Here is a 15,533-nt window from a genome sequence, read left to right on the forward strand (position 1 = left end):
TAATGTAAAATAGAAATATGCTTGCGATACATTGGAGTAGTTTTTACTGATTCGCGCCACAAGCGTTGTAAATTTAAAACAATGCTATAAAACTACAACTCCCAGAATTCCATGTGAGCGCCTCCTTAAAGCGAACGCAGTAATTGTGTGAGCTACGTAACGCAAAAGGATTACTCGTAGTCAGTCTTGTTAGATGGTCTAAGATATTTTTAAAGCATTGTTTCTATTACCTGTGTTAAATAAGCTCCTGTGTTTCGCGCTGCATGCTTCTGCTCCTCGGCGTTTCTGATTCGGGAAGGTCGCAGCGCCTCGATTACGAGACTCGATTCCGTCATCATTTTATCTATGTGCCTCAGCTGAGCGAAACGGGAAAATGATGGCTTTCTCGGAATGGCGGTTGTCCCTGAAGCTAATTGATCAGCCGTCGCTGCCCAAGTCGGTGCTGCAGTTTCCTGAGGCTGAACCCGGGGACGTTCCTCCCGGAGGGTATCGGGTTGCGACCCTCAAGCAGCTGGTGTCAGCGCAGTTACCTGACGCCATTCCGGACCCCGAGCTTATAGGTGGGCATCAGCGCCATATATCGTGCCCTGTGACACTACATACACCGTCAACGTTATCACACGTGGTGCACAGTCCTAAAAAAGTGCAATTTCCAGCAAGTACAACAAATGTGTCAGTAAGAAATTACTATTAATTCCCCCTTAGAGATAGTGTATTGCGGAAGGAAGCTAAAGGACGACTTGACCTTAGACTCCTATGGTATCCAGTCTGGATCTACAGTACATATCCTCAAGAAGTCCTGGCCAGAGGCTGAAATCAAGCCTGGTGAGTTAACAACAAATGTTAAATGTTTAAGTGAATGCAATAAAGAACACTTATATCTCCACATCATTATTTCTTGCTGATACTTTGCATTAATTAATCCTATATCATCGATTAACCCAAAAATTTACATAGGTAAATAGATTCACATGCACTGCTTTACATTTATTGACATGGAAGGTTGGTCATTTTTTAAAAAACAGATCCTGTGGACAGGGTGACTGCAGCGAGAGAGTTCCATGTTTTACAAGCAGCCATTCACACCAGCACTGCATACAGAGACTCGGTAAGATGGAATACAGACCCTGGCGTAGATCCACTCAGCCAGTGGGAACGGCTGAGCAAGTGATTCATTTCAAACGTTTCCTCAGGTGTTTAAAATGTTGAGCAATGAGGAGTCGTTGGACCAGATAATTGTGGCAACACCGGGCCTGAGCAGCGATCCAATTGCTCTCGGTAATTATTGTAGATTCCTCAAATATGAAGCTGAAATATGCACTTATTTGGAGTCACCTGAAGTTATCTGAGGTCAAGCATGATTATCAGAATTTTTTTTTTTTTAGGAGTGCTTCAAAACAAAGATCTCTTCATGCAGTTTTCAGATCCCAGCATGGTTGACGTGTGAGTTTAATATCAGTTATTATTTTACTATAATGATTAAAGTATTAACCATTTAAACTGTATATCAACTCTAATAAGTATTTTAATAAAAATACCAAATGGACAGTTCAGTTAAAATCGCAGGTTTGTCTTCTGTTTCAGGCTCATCACCACCCATCCGGCTTTGGTCAATGCGATCATCCTAGTGCTGCACTCTGCAGCGGGCAGTGTGCCCACACAACAGAGTGCCACCTCCTCCCGAAATGTCTCTTCCAGCTCCTATGGAGATATCCCAGGTGGGTGAGCTAGAATAGAAATCTGCTGCATTAACACTCATCATACTGCTAAATAGATTTTTGAGATATTTAGGCATTTGTTATTAGGGACCTTAAGAGTAAATATTTGTTGAGCTAATATACATATAAGAAAATGTCGTGACTTTCATTCACAGGAGGATTCCTTTTTGAGGGTTTGTCTGATGATGAGGAAGATTTCCAGCCAGTAAGCCACCTGGCAATTTTTTCTTACTAGACAGTGATCATTTGGTTATACACACACACACACACACACACACACACTCACACACACATATATATACAGACATATATTACATTTATATATAACACAAATCTACATTTATACACTATACATTACTATTATTTTAACTGTTGTATAATAGAAGTAAATGTTACACTATGATGCAGGGGAACCATGCTGGCCCTTCTACCAGCATTGGGGGATCATCAGGGCTCCGGCCAGCAACACTTGGGTACAGTGGCGCATTGGGTCCACGACCCATTACCCAGAGTGAACTTGCCACTGCCCTTGCCCTGGCAAGCACTCCTGAAAGTAGTGCAGTGACCCCAACCACAGGGAACCAGGTAACAGTTCTGGTGGTGCGATTCCAACAAGCCATTGAAAGTATACACTGGACACAGAAATATTCCTGATATCTAGGGCTATGGCAATAGCGGATTATTATCAAGAAATTATAACTATGTGTAATGTTGTATGGCACTTGCATATTAATTGTTTTGCAAATATAAAAATATTGCTATATTTTTTCCACTATCTTCATTAATACAAGGTGTTAGGATAAACACCTTAAATACTGAAAACTCTGTAATTATTATGCAACGATACACATTTTTTAGATTGATATTGGGAATGCAACATTTTGCAACCCCACCAACTCCAAACTCAAAGTGTAAGTCTCTTCCACAACATCTTCCAGGCGTTACACGAACAATGATCATGATGTTCTCTATGCTTGTGCTCGTCCATCAGGGCACTTCTACTGGGGTTTCTCCAATTCCAGCAGGAACACCCATAACCAACGATCTGTTCAACCAGGCACTGCAGCAGGCATTACAGGTTTCCAATATGTCCTCACTTCAGGTGAGCCACCTGTTTGTACTTCAAAATATGAGTTTTTTTTTTTAGAGGCGCCGTGGCATAATTGCTTTTATTCTTCGGACGCAGGGCCAGTGGCAGTCTCAGCTCCAGCAGCTGAGGGACATGGGAATCCAAGACGAGGAGCTGATCTTGCGAGCTTTGCAGGCTACAGGAGGAGACATCCAGGCTGCCCTTGAGCTCATTTTTGCCGGGGGAGCTCCCTGATGCCTTCTGAGTCAACATGGCATTCGCTTGCTAGAAAAACGACCATCCGGTGTAGATGTGAGGCTTGTCTTGAGTAGCACTTAATACATTTTTATGCACACCACAGCGATCAAACGCCTCATGTAATGTAGCACTTTTATATGTAAATAAAAGTGATGGCTCTGTAAGGCGCTGGTGGACATTTGATGGCAGCTGATTATTTTGCAAAATGCTGAGTAGGAATATTTTATTTGTTTGCAAGCCAGCATGTCTCATAAACGTTTTAACGCCGTTGCAGGTTTACGCTTTCAATGCGTTGTAATTTAGGTAACTTATATGGCCAATAATACTTAAAACGTGTAAAGAAGCCCGTCAGCTCGTATTAAAGGCGGTTGTCGGCGTTGGAAGCACCACTGCTGGCGCGGCCGCAGTGGTGCGACGCTCCCCCCCCGCCGCCTCTCCCCTGCGGCCTGGCTGGAGATGAGTGAAGATGTCGGTATCGGGCTTGAAGGCCGAATTAAAGTTTCTCGAGTCAATCTTTGACCCGAACCACGAGCGGTTCCGAATCCTCGACTGGAAGCCGGACGAGCTGAGCTGCCAGTTCAACGTGACCGGCGAGAAGCTGCTGATTATACACTGCAACATCACGGTGGGAGGAAATGACAGCAGAGTTTGTTAGCTACTTTCGCCACCGAGTCTCGCCTTGTCCCTTCGCGTAAAAAGTTCTGCTTTGACGCGTTCCGCTGTATTGTTGGCTTCTTAGACGCCAGGGCGGCCGCCGGACGCTAAGTTTATCCTCTGAGAACTTGATTTGTACCAATTCGGGATGCGGACTAAGCAGATGATGCTGGCTACGCGGCGGCGTTCCGGCGACTGTTTAGCTACCGCCGAATTAGCATGGGTAACAAGCTAGTCGGCTAAACGGGAACCAATTTTGCGCGCCGCGCCGGAGTTCGACAAGTTAGTCAAGTCCGCGGGCTTTATTACGCGCACGGAGGCCACGCAACTGCGGCTGAGACCGGCGTTCGGCGGACAACGAACCCCGGGCACTTTCTTAGCCGCCACTTTTAGCTAGCATGTGGACGCGTCGGGCGGCTAGCTGGCACGACGTGTAACGTCAAGACCCGGTCCGCGGACGTCCCGCCAGCCGGCCAGCCCGCGTTCCCGAGCAGGCTGCGTCGCTAGCTAGTTGCCCGGGAGAGCGGGTTAGCGTCCGCGCTGAAGCTGGCCCGACCACAGTCCCATCGACCTCTCCAGAGACGCCACGTTAAAACAGCTGTCGCCGGCGACAATGCCCGTGTTTACGGCCACAGACGTCGTGGCTCTCGGCGCGCTTTGGACGCCGCAATGTCAAGTGCGACATGGTGCGTGAGTTGGGCACCAGGCTCAGTTGGGGGTGTTTGCGGCGTGTGAAAAGTGACGAACGACGTGCACAATGGCAACGTTGCGACGCCATTTCTAGGATTTCCAGTTCTAGGCTTGGGTGTGTGCTTCAGTTGGCTGTGAAAGTATTCCGCTTAAAGATGCATTTCCTGCTTTCTTTGAGCGTGTTTGCCTACATTGATGTCCTGCCTTGCGTCTTTCAGGAGTCGTATCCCTCAACGTCGCCAATATGGTTTGTTGAATCTGATGATCCTAGTCTGACCGAAGTGCTGGAGAGGCTGGAAGATGTAAGGAAAGGCAGCACTTTGGTGAGCAGGGACTTCATTAGTGATCATATTTCAGTCTTGACCGCCTGAGGCAGATTTCATTTTTATTATCGCGTTCCCTCTTCCAGCTACTTCAGCAGCTCAAGCGGCTCATCTGTGATCTGTGTCGACTTTATAACTTGCCTCAGCATCCTGACGTAGAGATGCTGGACCAGCCTCTGCCTACTGGACCCATAAGCCAGGAGAAAAAGGTAGGGTGTTGTTATTGTAATAACTGTTGTATTATGTAATAACTATTGTTATTATGGAATTATTGCTAAATACACAGTACACAGCAAATGTCTTGTGCGCATAATACACACTAGTGAAAACAAAACTACTGGTCATCTAAACCAGTGGTTACCAATTTTGTTAACGTTATAAATAACCTTATGTCATAAGCGTTTATTACTGAATTGCAAAGACATTATGTGGATAGAGAAAGACTCCACAGCTCTGTTATTCTGTTGCTCTTTGAGCAGCAATACAATATTGTATATCAAAAAGGGGCAGTGGTGGCCTAGCGGTTAAGGATGTGGCCCCGTAATCAGAAGGTTGCCGGTTCGAATCCTGATCTGCCAAGGTGCCACTGAGGTGCCACTGAGCAGAGCACCGTCCCCACACACTGCTCCCCGGGCACCTGTCATGGCTGCCCACTGCTCACTCAGGGTGATGGGTTAAATGCAGGGGAGAAATTTCACTGTGTGCACTGTGTGCTGTGCTGCAGTCACACAGTGCACACATGTGACAATCTTAAGATATTGTTGAAAGACCAGTTCAAGTTGAGCTTTATTGCCATTTCAGCTACATGCATGTTAGACAGATATCTAGATATCAACAGTTTTCTGAAATTATTGCCATTTTCACTTTTTAATAATTTTTGGTGTTTTAGATTGTCTGCAAAGGGACTATTTCAGATTTACTGTCGGAAAGACAGTTTCACTACTGCCTGAGACGTACATCTCCATGTATATCTAATATACCGTATTGTGAATTACAGACAATTATTGTGAATTATGTAAGTCTCTTGTTTCTATTAATTAGCATGGAACTACAGATGACATTACATCAGATGAAGAGGAGGAAGAAGAGGTAGGAAGACACTTTAACCAGACTTGTTTGTTCACATGCTACTGTCTGGGTTCATACAACCAGTGGTATTTCTAATATAATCTGTATAACTGTGTGGCAGCAGGATATCGAAGACCTTGACCACTATGACATGAAAGAGGATGGTACTGGTAAAACATCGGAGGATGACGGCATAGAGAAAGACAACCTAGCGATCCTAGAGAAGATCCGTAAGAATCATAGGCAGGACCACCTAAATGTAAGTTGCCTGTTTGATTATGCACGTCACTGGTTTTGGTGCTGCGTGTATCTTTGTTTCATCTCTTTGTTTCATCACTAATGGTAGTCGTCCACAATTGCCTATTTAGCCAAGCAGATCATAAATAGGTGAATACATAGTTGACCTGAAATGAATTATTCGGAACATTTTACTGGTATGCTTAAATTGTTGTAATTCTTGTATTTAATCATCGCACAGCTCAGAAAAGAGGAAGTACAATATTCACAAAGAGAGCAGTGTTCTTACAAGAAAATCTTGATCTCTGGCTAACCTCATTAATTACTCGAGCATTTCTCAACATTAAATGAATCTAAATCTGAGTAGTTGTCCAAACAAGACATGAAATGACTTAACGCAATGAATCCTGATTACAATCTTATCACAAATTGTTTAAATCAGGAAGGACTGTTCCACAATAACGTTGCAAATTCATGCTTGTTCTTTAGTGCAGCCATTTAATGGAGTCGGAAGCCTTTTATCTGAAGATCTAAATACATCTCAACTGCATGATTAAATTGGATGTAATCTTTTCAGATTACAAAGCTATAGTAAATTACTTAAACAAATTGCACACTGCTGAATGTTCCCATGAGATAGAAGCTTCCTTTCTGATGAAACTTACTGAGATTCTCGTATCTTTATACAAAGTTTAACATATATTAAATAGATAAATATTTTATGCAAAATGCTAATTATTCACTCATTCAATTATTAACTACTTTGCCAAGATTTGTACAGCTGTGCGGAAATGGCCATACAGTGTTTGTATTCACAACAAAGAAATAATTTCATAAATACACCTTGAGCTCTATTTGCTATTTGGTTTAGCACTGATAATGCAGCGTGTTTGTATTTTACATTTCAGGGTGCTGTTTCAGGATCTGTCCAGGCTTCAGATCGCCTCATGAAGGAACTCAGGGAGATCTACAGATCACAGAGTTATAAGACAGGTACGTATCAACAAAGTGGATTTGGCAAAAAAATTGTAATAATAAGTGGTTTCCTTTGAAAACTATGTCTTGTTGGAGTAGCCTTTTAGTTTTCAAGCTAGGCGCTTGAATGCTTAACCGAATGTAGCCTGATTAGCTAGGTCCACCAAAACAGCCCTGAAGCATGTGGGGGGTGTTTTGTTGTGCGCTGTAGGTGCAACCAAGTGACCCCTAACCTATGCAAGCTATCTAGTAGGTTTTTTATGGTAGTTTTCCACTTGGTTTAACTCTTGGTGGTAAGTCAGACCTCCTTCCGTCAAGACGGCCAAACCGAAAATGTAAATGCTTTACACTTTACTGTGTTCTACTGTGTTGTTTACTTGGTTTTGTGGTCTGATGGGATGATCAAACAAAAATGATACCAGACATCCACCAGCCAGTAAAGTTTCTTCTACTTCAGGGGTCAGCAAACCATAGCACCGAAAGAGCTATTTGGACCCAGTTTCCCCAAAAGAGAAAGCACCAGGAGCCACAACATGGCTGTAAAATAAATAAATGTACAGGGCTGATACCTGTTTTTGAGAAAATGCTTATTGATTTATTTATTATTTACATTATTTTACATTATTTACAAAAAAAAATGAGAATCTGAAAGTATTGCAGTCATCACCTTGTGACTTGCTGCAGTGCAGGTAATATTAGATTTTGAAACGCTACCCTAATTGAACCAACTGAATAACAGCAACAAAAAATTGCATTTATAAATTGCATTGCATTTTAATGTTACAAGATCACAATAATCTTCAAATTTTGAACTACAAAAAAATGGATAAAATCAACATACACTTATTTTTAGTGTACGGATCTAAGAGTTGGCTTGCTTGTTGAACAAGGCTAGACAAGGTTGACAGACATGTGGGTAAAGAATTGTCGCTGTTATTTTAAACAGGAATCTATTCGGTGGAGCTTGTCAGTGACAGCCTTTATGACTGGCATGTGAAATTGAGGACGTAAGTATATTTACTGTAATATAAACTCTAATAATAATTTTGGTATGTGATTTTTTTTTTAACTTACTGAGCTAGGAGATTCAAGCAGATTGCCTGTACTTCATATGGTTTCATAATTGGTTTTTTTTTTTGTTTTTTTTTATAGGGTGGACCCAGATAGCCCATTGCATAGTGATTTACAAGTTTTAAAGGAAAAAGAGGGCATGGATTACATATTACTCAGTTTCTCATATAAAGTGAGTTATATTCACATTTTGTAAATGGTGAATTTGAAAGTCCAGCTTTGGCTGAAAAGATCAGCTTTTCATTCTTGTTGTTTAGGATAATTTCCCCTTTGATCCTCCTTTTGTACGTGTGGTGTCTCCTGTGCTGTCTGGAGGGTAAGTGTGTTTTGCTGAATTGTTTAAATATTAATATTTTTGGTTATTTTAATACTTTGATAATGATATGTAATTGTATGTTTCAGTTATGTCCTTGGAGGAGGGGCCTTGTGCATGGAGCTACTTACAAAACAGGTTTGAAATCATTGGTCCAAATGTGTTTCCTAAATGTTCTGACCCCTTAATTTCTATTGTCTTGAAAATTGTGTGTGCTTACAGGGCTGGAGCAGTGCCTATTCCATAGAATCTGTCATCATGCAAATCAATGCCACCTTAGTTAAAGGGAAAGCACGAGTTCAGTTTGGAGCCAATAAGGTTGTGATCTAATATTGATTATTTCAGTTCCTTTAGATATGCAACATCATTTCATGGCTGTGAATCTGTAAAAGTAAAAAAAAAATGATGTATTTTTTTCCCCACAGAATCAGTATAATCTTGCCAGAGCACAACAGTCCTACAAATCCCTGGTCCAGATTCATGAAAAGAATGGTCAGAAGCGTTTTAATGAATTTTTTAGAGTAGTGCCAGCCAAGAGTAGATCTTTAAAGAGTGATTGACTGATGGAGTTATTGGAGTTATTGAAATAATCTAAATCTAAATGTTGTTATTCTGGTTAAACTGGGGGGTAATTGATAAGCCATTCAATAACATTTATTCATACTTTTTTAAATATATATTTTTGTTTTTCACCAGGATGGTACACGCCTCCTAAAGAAGATGGGTAAGACCTGCCCGTTCCCTGCTTGTGTACTGGAACATTTTCCTCTTCCCCCTGCATTGGCTTCACATGAGCTGGAGCTTCATGCTCCTGCCTGGTCTCCATGGAAACAGAGTTCATCATCCATTTTGCTGCCACAAATGGTCAAAGCTTCCTTTTCACCTTTCCCTCAGTTCACCTCCATTGTCCTGTTCTCCTCCAAGTTTCAGTGGATTCATTATGTGACAGGAGTGGCACTCTGATCCGCTGAGCGCATTCAAAGTCGAATTCTTTTCAGAGAGAGCATCTCTCTTGTTCCCTTCAGAGTGGGATTTTTTTATTTTCAGTAAGCAGCTCTGTTTCTGGATAGGAGAAGAAAATGGCCTGTATGCACCTGAAACTTTGCTGCAGTTACACGTTGCTCTGCCATGTTTCTTTGCAGCACAAACATTTTACTGGTACATAATGCTGACATTGTTAAAGGATTGCTCTATGCTTACAGTTCATTTTCTACAACAGACCTAGTGATTTAAACCACTGCCAGTTCAGTGGAGAGTGAAGTAAGGGGTCACTTTGCTTTAAACATACACCAATGGACGAATGGCATTCCATTTCCTTTTTTGATAGCTTTGGATTCTTGGCTAAGTGATGGAACAGTACAAGTACTCATTTGAGACTCCAACCCAGATCTGATTATCATACTGTACCATAATAGAACTCCATACGTACACTTATGTATATGAACCGGAATGGATTTTTAATGTACTGCTGATGTGGAGTGGTTGCTTTGGAAACATGATATGGGACGAATGAGAAACGCCCCTCCTCTCACTGGACTTTCGCTCCTGAGGACTTAAAACTAAGCTGTGGCGAAATCAAATGCCTGTTGCATGGCTTTGTTGTTTGGGAAGGAGAAATGTAACTTAAAACTATTTTTATGTATGCATTATAAGTATCCTGATATTGTTTCCTTTAAGGAATGTTTGCTCATGGCTTCATCAGGACTATTTTGAAATGTCCGTTCTTTTAACATGCTGTCAGATATCCTAGGTTTGTAATCTGTGATACACTTCTTATAGCACTGCACCATGACATGATTAAGCCTTATGTTACTTTTACCTTTTTTTACTGCAAGAATCCAATCAAAGATATGGGCAACACTGTAAAACTCATTCTGTTTACTCATTGTAGTACATTTTGTGGAAATGCAAAATGAGTAATTGTTCTGTTTAAATCTATGATTTTTTAAATTTTTTTTTTTTAAGAATGACCTAGCGAATGAATCTTTTTTTTTTTGCCCTGGAAATACTCCAGCTGTCAGATTGCAGAGATGACATGGAGTGGTCTCTTCTAAGATATCCCTTCATTTTCTGTAGAATCTCAGGAAAACAATATAATAATGCCGTACGATGCTGGGCTTCCTCCTTTCAGAGCTTGCTCTGATTCACTCCTACACGAGTGTCTGGACTTGGGTAACGTGCTCCAGGATCTCAAGTTTCTCGGATGTGTGTTGCAATTAATGGCTGAAGAACTTTCTTCAAAGCAGATTTCCCGGCGTGATGCTAATGTTCATAATTCCAGGAGCCTGTTGTGTATGAAGATGATTCTGTTTATTTGTCTCCACTCCCTGAATAAGGGACAACTCCGTCTGCTTTAGTTCAGTTTGGTTTTGTTATTTGCACAAAATGTTGGCAGTTTGCCTCCTTCGTCAAAGAAGCAAAGAAAGGTCAAATCTGAAAACTCTCTGTTTGGTAAAGAGTGACCCTGTTTGCACAGACCTCCTCTGCAGGCATGGACAACCAATCAGAGCTCGGACAGAGGAGGGTTTGCACACAAGTTTGCATTGGGTATTTACCCGAGACTCCATTCAGACTGACTCGTTATACCCCCCCCTCCATAACGGGAGATCTTCTTGGGTTGCTGCAGACCAACTTATTGAATTTGTATGTGGTGCCATCTTTTGGTGGTGTTGCTGTCAAATTTTGCATAGATTTTCTCCCTCCCTTCCCATTGCAGTCTTTGCCATGTACAGCAATTTGTAAACTTGTATCAAGTTTATGAATAAAGAATTTTATGGTAATTGTTAAGTTGTGTTCAATGTAATTATATTATATTAATGAAGGCTTCCTGATTTTCATTCATCTGTTTTTGTTACTTGCTTTTGTTTTTCCCCCTCAAGTCATGCATAAATGTTTCATTGTGGTGAAATGTGGAAAATGACGCATCTGTGCTTGTGCTGCGGTTTGCTTACATTTACATTTACTGTACAGCATTTACCAGACGCCCTTATCCAGAGCGACTTACAATCAGTTGTTACGGGGACAGTCCCCCCCTGGAGACACTCAGGGTAAAGTGTCTTGCCCAGGGACACAATGGTACTAAGCAGGATTTGAAACTGGGTCTTCTGGTTCATAGGCGAGTGTGTTACCCACTAGGTTACTACCACTACCTCTACATCCGTGCACACCCATGTTTATTTCTGATTGCTCGTGTGAATCATTCAGTACATGTTGGTGGAACCATTAAATGATACTCCACATTCGGCGAGGGATGTTTGTCCTTACAAAGCCAGGTAATTTCTATATATATATTTTTTTTATTGATAATACACATTGTTTTGCTCACTGACATCAGCTCTGACTTGTGAATGGTGAGAACAAACTCAACAGCTTTTTCACATTTGTTCACTTGTAAAACTTTTTTTAGTCTGTTTGAGCTACTTAGGATTTAGGTGGTTAAGCGGAGCGTGAATGACAAAGGTTCATTAAATCCTGGAACCTTACAATGGCTTTCAATAAAAGGCTATGGTCCAACAGTGGGGCAATTATAACCCAGCCTTCTGCCTGATTTTAGTATTTCATTAATGTTTTTATCCTGTAATCTTTAGTCATTGGATTATTTGCTAATGCACAATATATATTAAACAATTATATTTAGTTTTAAACATTTCTTTCTTAAATATATTCATTTGGGAATATTTTCAGTGTAACATGACTACCAGCAGAGAATGAATTCATTTCCAAGCCACTGACTGTTAAATGTTCTTTCACCCAGTTCTTACTCTGAACCTGACCTCACTGCTTTTATGACCTGAAGTTACTACAGGCAAGTTCCCTTTATGACCCCTCCTTACATGGTTGATGTGTTACACAGTATGGGACCACTGACCAATATCTCGCTGTGTATACTGCATAAACATTCTACAGGGATGGAAGGTATCAGAAAACATCCATATAATAGATTACACATTTAATCATTTTGGTGAATTACTGTGTATTTATAGTACACTTAATGTAAGTCAAGTCATGTATTTGCAAGTGTACAACACACATGCACTTCCACCAAACGTGTTATAGCCATAGTTGAGCTTTGTGCAAAAGAGTAAATGATCTTTGGACATGCAGATTAGCACGCAGCGGCAAGACAGGTTTACATTTCATTGTATTCCTTCAACTCGGCTTCTGAAACTGCTGCGCTTGCTGGCAGGAAGGTCTTGGCGTTTTCAGCTTGGAGGTGAGCCTTTTTTTTCCCAGTACAATTTTCTCGTGTTCTGATATGAAACTTGTTTTTTTTTTTTACACTTTTTTTCATGTGTACTTTACTGAAGCATACAGACATGTTTTGCTCATGACATATTGCATTTTAGATCCTATTTTTGGAGGTGTAAATGTTTCAACCCTATAATCAGTTAAGCCATACATTACTGAACATTATTACTGGAATCATAAACTTTAAAATATATAATTTAGAGAACTTGAGAACGTTTTTTGCTTAGAATAAATTGCATCGCATTGCATTGGTATTTTACATTTTTATTATTTTATGTGCTTTACAGGTTGAACCTATTTAACAGTTTGAAAATACATTCATGATGTTAGCAGATATAAAAACTAACCTTTTTAGCTTCCAGCATTAATAATAGTTTCATTATTCTGTGGGTGGTAGCAGATGCTCTGGGGTTATTATGTATGCTAACATAATGAGAACTGGGTTCTCTCTCAGGTCCTTACTGAAGATGCATCACCTGCTGTTTACAGTCATCCTGTTATCACTCCCCCTGTGTCATGTGCATGGAGGTAAAGTTCTGGTGTTCCCACTGGATGGCAGCCACTGGGTGAACATGAAGGTCATCATCGAGGAGCTGCATGCACGAGGGCACAATATCACCGTGGTCCGAGCCTCCAGCAACTGGTACATAAAGGAAGAATCTCCCTACTACAAATCCCTCACAATTCCCGACACCGCTGTCTTGGATGAAGTGACCTTTGCCCCGTTTGTCAATCGTCTTCTAGAGATTCGTAGGGAGAACACTTTTTTTCTGTCACGCCTAGTGTTCGAATTTGAACTCATGGTCAAGTTTGGGGTGATGCACAAGGAAATGTGCAGGATGATGACCTTAATGTTTGAAGACCAAGCCCTGATGCAGTCTCTGGAAGATGCCAAATACGACGTGGTCCTCACCGATCCTGCAGTTGGCGGTGGAGTGTTTCTGGCACGTCGTCTTAACCTGCCTCTTGTGTTCAATGTTAGGTGGACTGTCCATGGCGAGGGTCACTATGCAATTGCTCCTTCTCCCTTTTCCTATGTTCCATTCCCTGGATCTTCCCTGTCAGATAAAATGACATTCCTAGAGAGAGTCGAGAATGTGCTCTTTTACATGTTTGGTTGGCTTCAGATTTCAACGATTGTTGAGCCTTATTACACAGAATTCTGTCACCATTACTTTGGCCCTGATGTTCACTACTTCCACCTGTTTCAAGACGCTGACATTTGGCTCATGAGAAATGATTTCACTTTTGAGTTTCCACGACCCACCATGCCCAACATTGTCTACATGGGTGGGTTTCAATGCAAGCCATCTAAACCCCTTCCAACTGACCTGGAGAAATTTGTACAAAGTTCTGGGGATCATGGGGTGGTCATAATGTCCCTGGGCACTTTGTTTGATGAACTTCCCACGGATATTTCTGTTGAAATTGCTGCAGCCTTTGCCCAGCTTCCTCAAAAGGTAGTTTGGAGGCACAAAGGGAGCAGACCAAGCACCCTTGGAAACAACACCTTACTAGTTGACTGGATGCCTCAGAATGATCTCCTGGGGCACCCAAAAACTAAAGCCTTTGTAGCCCATGGTGGCACTAATGGAGTTCAAGAGGCCATCTACCATGGCGTTCCCATTGTCGGCCTGCCTTTGGTGTTTGACCAAGAAGAAAATCTCTCAAGAATGAAAGGAAAAGGAGTTGCAAAGATAGTAGACATTGTAACCATGGACAGGGTTGTATTTCTTGATGCATTGAAAGAGGTGCTGTATGAACCAACCTGCAGGGAGAACATGCAGAGGCTGTCCAGGATCCACAGGGACCAGCCCATGAAGCCACTCGATCAGGCGATGTTCTGGATTGAATACGTCATGAGACACAGAGGTGCCCCACATCTGCGGACACAGTCCTTCAGGATGTCCTGGCTTGCTTACCACTCTGTGGACGTTATTATGACCTTGGTTGGAGTGTTGATGGTCGTTGTGCTGTTGACTGTATGGGGTTTAAGATTTTGTTGTTCAGTTTTGCTGAAACAAAAAGTAAAAAGGGAATGATTCATGTTATGTTCTGTCATTTTTGCAAACTGTCTGTTAACAGGGTGTATACACAGGATTTTAGGAGGAACTCTTCACCAATTCAGTAATCATTATAGTATTCTAATTAGGGAGTTTCAGGTAAAAATATCCTTAGCCTCCACTGGCCTACCAATGTCGTTGTGGCAACTCATTGCTTTACCATATCCTACACACCATATCCTGGGATACTTCAAGCTCATTGTAGTGTGGCTACGTCATTAGTACAGTAAATTTGCATTCTTAATAAAAATACACAGATAGTAGCACATTAGTTCAGGTGTTCCTGTGACTGTCCATTATGTCAAAGCTTTGAACTTTTCCCTGGATGTGAATCTTTTCCAGCTGCAATAAATGCAGTTTCAGGGATGGGCCCAAACTTTCAAATTCTGTAGTTTTATGGAAGACAAGGGAGCATTACATGTTTACATAATCCACTCATATTTGCACTGTGTGTTGACTGTGAACCTTCATTCAATGTTGCTAATAATTCATGTGTAGATGTCACTTTTGATCTATAATAAGGTTACAATTGATACATTCTAAAACACTATTCTTCTTATTGCAAATAAATAAAATATATCCATGTAATCTGTGTTTTGAATGTAATCTTCTCTTCTACATGGTCTCTGATTTTATCATGCTTTTTCTGCACTGTGTGGCTGACAACGTTGTGTGGTACCACCCAAAGTTGCACTTTTGCACTTTTATTAGCAAGAGTTTTTCTTACCAACACAACTCCTACTCGCCACACATTGTTAACAAAGCACGGCTAAATCTAAAAGCCTCAGCACATGACATTGAGTGAGATGCCACATGCACTACATCTGAAGTGCTCAGCCATTCCAC

General features: G+C 41.4%; 2 protein-coding genes and 1 pseudogene across 4 annotated transcripts; all 3 read left to right on the forward strand.

The window, feature by feature from the left end:
* The first annotated feature begins 143 nt into the window (after window positions 1–143).
* On the forward strand, window positions 144–3,226 carry ubl7a (ubiquitin-like 7a (bone marrow stromal cell-derived)). Its single transcript, XM_028958617.1, has 10 exons — window positions 144–560; window positions 706–825; window positions 1,026–1,108; window positions 1,194–1,278; window positions 1,386–1,443; window positions 1,585–1,718; window positions 1,874–1,923; window positions 2,127–2,303; window positions 2,710–2,820; window positions 2,905–3,226. The coding sequence occupies exons 1-10, from the start codon at window positions 374–376 to the stop codon at window positions 3,040–3,042; spliced, it is 1,143 nt and encodes a 380-aa protein (XP_028814450.1). The 5' UTR covers window positions 144–373; the 3' UTR covers window positions 3,043–3,226.
* Window positions 3,227–3,438: 212 nt separating this feature from the next.
* On the forward strand, window positions 3,439–11,163 carry LOC114766868 (ubiquitin-conjugating enzyme E2 Q2-like). Of its 3 annotated transcripts, none has more exons than XM_028958168.1 (13): window positions 3,439–3,670; window positions 4,608–4,712; window positions 4,799–4,921; window positions 5,754–5,801; window positions 5,902–6,039; window positions 6,926–7,010; window positions 7,939–7,999; window positions 8,145–8,235; window positions 8,321–8,379; window positions 8,466–8,514; window positions 8,599–8,694; window positions 8,802–8,868; window positions 9,073–11,163. In XM_028958168.1, the coding sequence occupies exons 1-13, from the start codon at window positions 3,512–3,514 to the stop codon at window positions 9,102–9,104; spliced, it is 1,113 nt and encodes a 370-aa protein (XP_028814001.1). In that variant the 5' UTR covers window positions 3,439–3,511; the 3' UTR covers window positions 9,105–11,163. The 3 variants fall into 3 exon arrangements, with proteins under 3 accessions (XP_028814001.1, XP_028814002.1, XP_028814003.1); XM_028958169.1 differs by having other exon boundaries at window positions 5,905–6,039; XM_028958170.1 differs by lacking the exon at window positions 3,439–3,670 and adding an exon at window positions 3,701–4,385.
* A 1,699-nt stretch (window positions 11,164–12,862) lies between these two features.
* Window positions 12,863–14,666, forward strand: LOC114766771 (UDP-glucuronosyltransferase 2C1 pseudogene; annotated as a pseudogene).
* Window positions 14,667–15,533: the final 867 nt, after the last annotated feature.

Source organism: Denticeps clupeoides, chromosome 17 (assembly GCF_900700375.1).
Source record: "Denticeps clupeoides chromosome 17, fDenClu1.1, whole genome shotgun sequence".
Classification (NCBI taxonomy): domain Eukaryota; kingdom Metazoa; phylum Chordata; class Actinopteri; order Clupeiformes; family Denticipitidae; genus Denticeps; species Denticeps clupeoides.

What these genes read in the sequence shown, in the direction of transcription:
- ubl7a (XM_028958617.1), top strand. Translation starts at nt 374, where the DNA reads ATGATGGCTTTCTCGGAATGGCGGTTGTCCCTGAAGCTAATTGATCAG. An exon ending in GCACTGCATACAGAGACTCG is followed by an intron (nt 1,109 to 1,193) that starts GTAAGATGGAAT and finishes ACGTTTCCTCAG; the next exon opens with GTGTTTAAAATGTTGAGCAA. An exon ending in ATGAGGAAGATTTCCAGCCA is followed by an intron (nt 1,924 to 2,126) that starts GTAAGCCACCTG and finishes ACTATGATGCAG; the next exon opens with GGGAACCATGCTGGCCCTTC.
- LOC114766868 (XM_028958168.1), top strand. Translation starts at nt 3,512, where the DNA reads ATGTCGGTATCGGGCTTGAAGGCCGAATTAAAGTTTCTCGAGTCAATC. An exon ending in ATGAAGAGGAGGAAGAAGAG is followed by an intron (nt 5,802 to 5,901) that starts GTAGGAAGACAC and finishes ACTGTGTGGCAG; the next exon opens with CAGGATATCGAAGACCTTGA. An exon ending in ATAGGCAGGACCACCTAAAT is followed by an intron (nt 6,040 to 6,925) that starts GTAAGTTGCCTG and finishes TTTACATTTCAG; the next exon opens with GGTGCTGTTTCAGGATCTGT.